General features: G+C 38.1%; 1 protein-coding gene across 1 annotated transcript in view; it reads right to left on the bottom strand.

The window, feature by feature from the left end:
* Positions 1–1,741: 1,741 nt before the first annotated feature.
* The window catches only part of snrka (SNF related kinase a), a 45,945-nt gene continuing 38,240 nt past the window's right edge, over positions 1,742–9,446 (bottom strand). Inside the window, exons 5-6 of the mRNA XM_063056599.1 lie at positions 8,226–8,357; positions 1,742–5,606 (exon numbers count right to left, since the gene is read on the bottom strand). Of these exons, the coding sequence (XP_062912669.1) occupies positions 4,418–5,606; positions 8,226–8,357 (1,321 nt within the window). The 3' untranslated portion in view covers positions 1,742–4,417. The remainder of the gene's footprint in view (positions 5,607–8,225; positions 8,358–9,446) is intronic.

Raw genomic sequence — 9,446 nt, 5'->3', positions numbered from 1 at the left:
GACAAGGGTGAGGTGTTGCACTTTGAGAGGATCAATCAGGGTAGGTCTTACACAGTGAGTAGTAGGACACTAAGGAGTGTGGTAGAACAAAGGGATTAAGGATTACAGGTCCCTAATTCATTGAAAATGGTGTCTAAGGTAGATAGGGTCCAGCAATGCAGTGCTAGCCAGAGCACGTCTGGCACATCTTTAAGAAAAAAGCCAAAATATACAAGCTAATTAATTAGGTGCCACCCAGGGTGATTTGAGAATCTCAGAAACTGCTTATCTCCTGGGATTTTTACGCACAACAGACTCTGGAGTTTACAAAGAATGGTGCCAAAAACAGAAAAAAACATCCAGCGTGTGGATTTAACAAGATGTTTTCGCTCACAGGTCAGCCAATCACTGGATGTTTTTTTTGTTTTTGGCACTGTCTGTTGTGCGTGAAAATCCCAGGAGATCAGCAATTTCTAAGATACTTAAATCACCCTGGGCAGCACCTAATTAATTAGCTTGTTTATTTCGTCTTTTTTCTTAAAGATATGCTGGATGCGCTCCAGCAAGCACTGCACCACTGATAGGGTCATTAAGAAAACTTCTGGCTAATTGGCCTTCATAAATTAATGTACTGTATTGACTACAGGAGTTGGGATGTTATGTTGAAGTTATATAAGATGTTGGTGAAGCCTAATTTGGACTATTGTATGCAGTTTTGGCTACCTACCTACAGGAAAAATGTAAATAAGATTTAAAGAGTACAGAGATAATTTACAAGGATGCTGCTGGGACTTGAAGAACTCAGTTATAAGGAAAAATTGAATAGGTTAGAACTTTATTCCCTAGAATGTAGAAGAAGGGAGATTTGATAGAGGTATACTAAATTATGAGAGGTATAGATAGGGTCAGTGCAAGCAGGCTTTTTCCATTGAGGTTGGATGGGAGTACAACTGGAGGTAATGGATTAAGGATGAAATGTGAAATGTTTAAGGGGAACATAAGGGGAAACTTCTTCACTTAGTGGATGGTGAGAGTGTGGAATGAGCTGCCAGCACAAGTGGTGGATGTGATTTTGATTTCAAAGCTTAAGAGAAGTTTGGATAGGTACATGGATGGGAAGGACATGGAGGGCTAAGGTCCTGGTGCAGGTCGATGGGACTAGGCAGCTTAAATGATTTGGCATGGTTGAATGGGCTGAAGGGCCTGTTTCTGTGTTGTAGTTTTCTATGACTCTACAATAACCAAGTTATTCTCCAAGAACCTGAATGAGAGATAAAGACCACCCGAGAAGAGAAATGCAAGTTGACTACAGCTTGGCCAATGACAAGGTTGGAGTCTGAAATGGGATAGGTGGAGATTTTAGAGGGAACTCCAAAACTAGTGGGCAAGACAGCTGAAAACATTTCTAGAATAGAGATCCAGTGCTTAATAAGGCCTAAGTTGGAAGAATAGGTTCTTGGGAGAGGAATTGATCTGGAGGTTAGAACTAGGAAATGTAGGTTGAGTTGGAGTCAGGTGGTACATTAACGTAGTGGCTAGCATAAAACTTAAAGGCCAAGCTGTAAGGAGTATGTACATCTTTCCTGTGACCGCGTGGGTTTCCTCCCACATTTCAAAGATGTAGAGTTAGGATTAGTGAGTTGTGATCTGCTATGTTGGCACTTGAAGTACGGTGACACTTGTGTGTTGCCCAGCACAGTGCCCTCTGATTTGACTTGATGCATGCTGTATGTTTCTATGTATTTGTAACAAATAAAGCTAATCATGAAACCTTTACTTTAGAGCTTGATATTGAAGTAGAGATCAGGGAGAATTTTTTATTTAAAAAGGATGAAATTTTTTAAATGGGCAACTTTGGTAGAAACTCACAAATACAGGGCAAATGGATGATTGAAACAAATTGGAAAACAATTATACGTTTTTGGTTGAACTGGAGTTTTCATTTATGGTGAAAACATATAACATTGAATATACTCCATATCTTGGCAGAATCTCTGGATGAAGTACACAAACAAAATAAATTTGATCAAATATTATGAGCATCCTGTTTCATCAAGCTGCCTCAGCCGAACTGATTTGAATGCCACGTGGAAATAGAAGAGGCTACAGCTAAAATAGCAGTCATACATTTGGAACAGAAATTGAACAAATTTCTCTCCATGCATCAAAACACTGGTGGTGTACTGATATATTTAAGCCCTCTTCAGGAAATACAACTCTGCGTACAACAGTTGTAACGACATAAACTGTGGAGATTTACTTAAATTCCTAATTTAGTTTCATTAATGTCTAGTTGAGTTCGGGAGGCAATACTGGACGGCAATGCGGATCGTTCTTTAGGTCTTGGTTAATTTCCAAAATTCCTTTTCTGTAATGTGCCAAACTACACAATGGTTGGTTTTATAAATAATAGAGTAACAACAGAAGGAAACTAGTCTGTTGTTTCACTATTGCTTCAGAATGATACTGTCCTTAAGCTATTAAGCAAAGATGATAGTTTTGAAGGTTTTTGTCATCTACACATGCAAGTCAACCACAAATTGAGCTAGGCTTTCTTTCTAATTCAAATAATTTTACATATTTTAATAGTTTTAAAGTTACAACTGACTAGAAATTAGCCACTATTCACACATGAAAATACCAATTTGAAGGTTGGCCATGGGATGCCACATTTTCATACTATTACATTATTTGGTCCAACAACATTCATAAGTAGTGGTTACTCTTTCCATTCATTGCACCAAATGATGCAGCACAACATACAACACATTACTTACAGGTCATTCACTTGAGACAACTCCATATAGAATACAGACAGTTAAACAGTGGGCATTTCCACCTACATTAATCTAGTACAATCTGACAACTGTACATCACTGTAATTCTCAGTACTGTGTATACACAAATTTACAGTTCTTGTACAAATACACAAGGTAGGAGTTCTAAAAGGTGCCATCACAATGCTATACATAAAATATAAACAAAACTATGTACATTAATCCAAAAACTTAACTGCATCTACACAATTGCTATGAATTCCCTTCACTATTTGTTATTTCCCACAATGAAAATCAGGCCATTAAAAACTGGAATGCCAATATACTTTAAGAATAACTTGATACACCCCAACCCCAACTCCAAATTATCCTGCAACATTAAATTTAAAACATATATTTACCACCAAATAACTGACTGGAAAGCTTTTGCCAAAGCCAGACCTATATTTCAAGGAAGTAGAGTTTTTCAATGTTAGGATAAATAATCTTATGAGTAAATCCATAACTACCTATTGACTGGAGTATAGCCCATTTATCTATGGATTAGGAAAGGTTTACTTTATTCAATCCATAAACTACAGAGTTTAACAGAAAGTAATCCATAAACTGTTGGTCAATAAAAAACTGAAATTCCAATTACAGATTAGCACTGAAAATCTCTCCTCCTTCGAGGTCTTAATGCAATTCTCCATGTGTCAGTGGAGAATCCCTTCAATAGTAGGAAGGGAGTTGGTGGTATCTTAAGTGTCATGGTGCAGGATATAAACAGTAAGTACTTCACATTTAAATCATAGCTACCCTGACATTGTCTTTCTAGCAAATCACAACTTATTGGTCTGCAAGTGACAATGCTATTTTTTGTTGCTTCCAATCACTACACCATGTCCTACCCCACGGAACTGACAGACAAGTAGATCCAAACATATACACAGATAAAGAGACAAGCTAGCCTAAGTGCAGGGCCTTCTCACTTGAGGGGCAACATAGTGTCATGGCCACTAATAATCAGCAAACTTAGTTCAATCCAATTCTGTCCAATTATAGCACCTTCAAAGTCTTGCTCAAGTTTGCCTTATCCTGAGTTTAAGTCAATATAGACTAAACCACCCTGAAGTGAGTTCTCTGCAATCTTTCAACAAATTAAGACTCTCCAGTATGACTATTGTGCAGAGAGCATTTCATCAAGCTTGGAATAGTGAAATGTTTTCACAAGGGCTGCAATATTTTAGTTATTGCTTTGGTTCTTTTCTGTCAGGTACACTAGAGTAAGTAATTAAACCTAACACTCTTTGATCATATGGTCTGAAACCATATCGATTTGCAGTATCCTTTCATGTGCAACACAAAGAGCTACAAAGTGCACTATTTACTTAAACTGTATTTAGCTCCATTAACAACATACAACCAACAGGTTGATACTAAACTCCCAAGATATTAAAAAATTCTGCCCCAGTCATGTTTTTCTTGTTGGGAAAGTAAAGCAGTAGCCAGCAGCATGCACAAAGACCATGCATTGTCAATATATTAAGCAAACAAATTCAAACATTGCAATAAATAATTTTAAAAGTCCATTTAAAAAGCTCAAGGCTAAAAGAATTCCACTTTGCTAAAAAAGTCAAACTGTAACCAGCAAGAATAACAGTTAATCAAGCTAAAACGTATTAAATAACTTGACAGCAGCTGGTTTGACTCGAGGTACACAGCAGTCCATCCTTAGGGTTCCGCTGAAAATTCACAGAGAGTGTTTTCTCATAAAGAGGTAGCTGTAGAACATTGTTTTTCAAGTTCATGTTGTTCTCTTTCGACATTTCAAGCATATTCAGCAGGTCAGCCATTTGGTCAGAATAAGATTCGCCACTGGTCAAGCCAGAGGTTCGCTCTATAATATTGCTCGAAGTGATGCACATTTTCCAAGCCGATTTCTCATGTATTCTAATTCCAGATGTTGGTTCAATGATATATCGACTACCATTGCCACCCTGCAATTGCGACCCAAGACAGAGGCTCATTAGCTTCAGGCTCTCCACCAAATCTTCTGCAACTTTAGGTGACTGTGAAGAATTTCCTTGTGTTGTACAGCTGTGAGTTCTTGTTCCCGTGTTGTTGGTGCTCCCACCGGAATCATTGGAAGGACTACTCCCACCTTTGTTGCCATCACTTGGGCTGCTCTTGTCAAAACCAGCATTCCCATCACTTGACTTGCCTTGCCCACTTCCATCCCCCCCACTCCCTGGAGGCCCTTCACTGCTATCACGGCGGTGCCAGGAGTAGGTGAACCCACTGTCTTTGTCAAGAAGACGGCGACTTTCTGAATCATCATCACTGGTTTCAGAACTGCTACAGCTTGATCCACGGCCTTGACTTTTCCTCTTGTGGTAACGTTTATTCACAGTGCTTGGAGAAGCAATGTTCATCTTTAACCGACTGAGCTTGGGGGGCAGGTTTTCATCCATGTCAAAATCATCATCCGACTCTCCTTCCTCAAATATTTGATTAAGGACAGGAGCACTCTTCCTGGTGGTAAGCCTGTTTGTTATGGAAGGTTTGCGTCGCAAAACTACAGGAGTGGGAAGAGGAATTACATTTCTGTCATCATCATCATCCTCTTCATCCTCTTCCACTCTGAACAAACACGTCCTATTGTTCGTAGGAGGCTTTCCAATAGCACCAATTGTCGATGATTCTTCTTTCTTTGCAGGCTCACCAGATTTCATTCGATGTCCATTAATGGTGGACTCTGCAGTGCGGGCTGGGGAACAGACTCCAGCAATGGACACAGGATGGATGATGGGTGATGTTGTTATGTCTTCAATATCCTTTGCTACTTCTATTTTTGTAGGCCAGGATTGCCTAATTTTGAAAACAAAAGAGAAAAGGGAATCAAAATCTTCAGTCACTTTCTTCAATTTTTTAATTAGGCTTTATGGTACCAAATTTAAAATTAGCTTTACATTTCAGTTACTTATTCTTGAATGCATACTAATAGAACATTTAACATTAGACATCCAGTCTACTTCTGCTTTGCAGTAAATCCATCAGCATCAGTTTATGCTGTGCTAAGGCACAATCTCGTGCAAAAAAAAAATGAAGATCATGAAGAAAACATGAACGACTGGAACACTACTTCAATAAGTACAACTAATGCAACCAAAATATCAAATTCTCTTTCATAACATTTTCCAAGTTTATCATGTTCAGAAAGATCAAGATTCAGATGTCAATAATTCAAAACCTTCCATCTTCCCCAGACTAAATGTGCAAAATGTTTATGAAATTGTACTAATTAGTATCTTGGTGTGACAAATGTAGGCGTGACTAACTCATCCAGATGTAGAAAAATAACTCTACTCAACCTGCAGGGATGAGAATAGCAGTCAATATCAGAGTAAATATCTTTACTGGATCTGATGACAATGATTGTACTGTTGCTGCAGTTTCGATTAACAGTGTGAAAGTCACTACATGCAATGGTATAAGGGAGTAACTCTTTAATTGAGGTTTCCACAAATATGAATTATGGAAAAGTCTACAGGCTAAATAAAAAGGCCCAACAAATATCATAAGAAAATGTGATCATGTATTGAAAAGACTTAAAATCATCATTCAGCCTAAACTAAGATTGGACCTACTGTTTGGAGAAACAGATATTATGTGAAAGATTACTGAATTTCAAAGAATCTCAGTAACATCTGCATATACAAATGGAAAAGCTCAGACACAAAACATCTTTAAGATAAATACTACCACACCAGGTCACTATTAGGCTCAATTTACGTGATAAACTGGTCAAATGTTGGACTGACTGTTTAATCTTGCAGAATTGGGTAGTGCATTTTATTAATTTAATGTCACATTTTCACAATGCACATTTAAGTTTGATACTATACCAGACAAAAGACTGCAATATCCTTTTCGGCAAGTTGTGAAACTAAGGAAGTGAAATTTTCATTGCTCTTTCTAATGCAGGGCTCCACAAAACAATAACAATTCTGAGCCTGTAGAGAGTAAGATTCACCAGAATAATATTTCATACAAGGTTATTATATTGTCCTTCGATTCTAACTGAGATCCTGTAGTTACTTCTTTTTGAGGAAACCTACAATTCCATTAGGTTTATAAGAACCTTTTTAGCTTGACTCTGCTTCCTATTCATTGGAAGGTTCAGAGGCCCAGGAGAAGTTGCATCTTTCTGATATGGAAGTCTACACAAAACATTCTCTGTAGCAAATATGTAGCTGTAGCACCAATATTGGGTGTGACACCCGATCTCAGAATGCAATTCTGGTTGCTTTGCCTTCAGTGCACCAATATGCTGGTCCAGTCTTACCTCATGCCACATGAACAAGAAAGGACAATGAACCAGTACCAGGGAAATACAAAAGGCAGGGCCACTTTACAACTAAACCCAAGATGCAAAAGCAGAACTTTAAAAAAAAATAGGTGCAGCAGCCTTGGGATGCTGATTTTCTAAAGCTAATGCCACTCTGTTCACTTCTGTTGGATTTTGCATGACCACTGAGTTTTGATGCAAGGTTTCAATTAATTTGTCAACATTCCTACTGCTCATATACTGTCATGATATATCTGACTGCCTGTGAACAAAACAAGGCTATTCAAATATAAAGCAGCATATTTTAACAGGACAGTAAGTCTCCAGTCAACCTGGATTACTTGCTCAAATCTTGCACTTGCTCTTGCGACTCACATCCTATTGATTTAAAATTCCAGCCCCAAGCTAAATGAGCATTGTACCAGACAACTATGGCCCCACATGCAACAAACCCAGGAAATCTTCAATGTATCAGTTTTGTTCTGCCTTTACACAATGTATTCAAAGTACTCATCTTCATCTCTATTTTAAAATGAGAAGAATGGTTCTATACTTTATTTTATTTTGTATCTCATTTAATCTAAGACTCAAACATTTGTATACCCCTACTTGCAGGGAAATGGGTCAGCAGAAACAGCTCATTCAAGAAGCAGGGAGATAAGCACTCAAAGAGAAAAGGATCCCTCAAGGTGAAGAATTACTACTCAAATTTTCCTTCCTCATGTATCCAATCACCTATAGTAGATAAGTAACTTTAGTTCTTCACAAAGAAGTTTTTTCCTCTGAACTATGTCCATAAGAAAAAGTACGTTACAAATGCTTCTGCACAATATTATGCACAAGTAAATGTTCCAGACCTGACTCCAAAGCTTATAACCCTCTTGTAAACATCCAGAGACAGTTCCAACAATAAAGTCTATCTTCTTTTAACTAATGTGCCATATCCGAGTTTTTAAGAATCTGCATGTGACTAAGCTGTGTAAAAGTTTCAACATGTATGTTTTTGTGCACTAGTCCTGCACCACAGGAAATGACAGAGCCAGAGACTTAAGTAATCTGTAAATACATTAGAAATACAATGTGACAGTGTACCTCTACAAGTATCTGTTAACAGACATGTGTAGCCTACTTGTTTGTACCTGAACTGAGCTTTAATGTGGCTTGGGCTGGAGGAACGGGTAACTTCTTTCTCCTGCTTCTCCTTCAAGGTCCTTTCAGCCAGCAAAAAGTAAGTGGCAGTGATGTGATTGTATTTATTACTTTCCAGCGACCTTAAAGAACAAACAAATAATGAATCAGAATAAATATATCATAGCAGTAACCAAATGTCAAAAGTACTTAAATGCCTGTAAATTGCCTTGGGATTATTCGAGTCTAAAAACCATTATAGGAATGTATGTAGGTTGCAAAAGGCTTTTACTTGTAACAAATAGAAATGACTATATTAAATGGAGGTTCTGCAGGTAGTGTAGTTGTCTCACACCTGAGCAACCTGCATTCAATTCCAACCTTTTTTACTGTGTGGAGTTTTGTTCTTCCTCTAACTGTATAGGTATACACCCTCTCCTTAGGCCTTCAGTTTCCTCTCATATCCCCAAGGCATGCTGATTGTCATATTAATGGTTGATCGTAAGTCACCCTTATGCGGATGATAGGACAATCAGTGGAATTATAGTCATAGAAAAGTACAGCACAGAAACAGACCCTTCGGCCTATCTAGTCTGTGCTGAGTCATTTAATCTGCCTACTCCCATTGACCTGCACCAGGATCACAGCTCTCCATACCTCTGCTATCCGTGTACCTATCCAAACTTCTGTTAAACATTGAGATCAAGCTCACATGCACACTCTCATGACCCTCTGACTGAAGAAGTTTCCCCTCACATTCCCTTAAACTTTTCACCTTTCACCCTTAACCTATGATCCTTAGTTCGAATCTCACCCAATCTCAGTGGAAAAAGCCTGCTTGCATTTACCCTATCTATATTCTTCATAATTTTGTATAGCTCTATCAAATCTCCCCTCAATCTTCTACATTCTGAGGAATAAGGTCCTAACCTATTCGGTCTTTCTTTATAACTCAGGTCCTCTAGACCCGACAACAACATATAAATTTTCTCTGCACTCTTTCAACCTTATTTACATCTTTCCTATAGGTAGGTGACCAAAACTGCACACAATCTCTAAATCAGGCCTCACCAATTTCTTATACAATGTCAATATAACATCCCATCTCCTGTACTAAATACTTTGATTTATGAAGGCCAATGTGCCCAAAGCATTCTTTATGACCCTATCAACCTGTGACACCACTTTCAATGAATTATGGACCTGCATTCCCAGATCCCTTTGTTCTACAA

The sequence above is a fragment of the Mobula hypostoma genome, chromosome 1 (genome assembly GCF_963921235.1).
Source record: "Mobula hypostoma chromosome 1, sMobHyp1.1, whole genome shotgun sequence".
NCBI classification, from domain to species: domain Eukaryota; kingdom Metazoa; phylum Chordata; class Chondrichthyes; order Myliobatiformes; family Myliobatidae; genus Mobula; species Mobula hypostoma.
The sequence above is the reverse complement of the archived record's forward strand: the minus strand, read 5'-3'. Positions and strand labels throughout refer to the sequence as shown.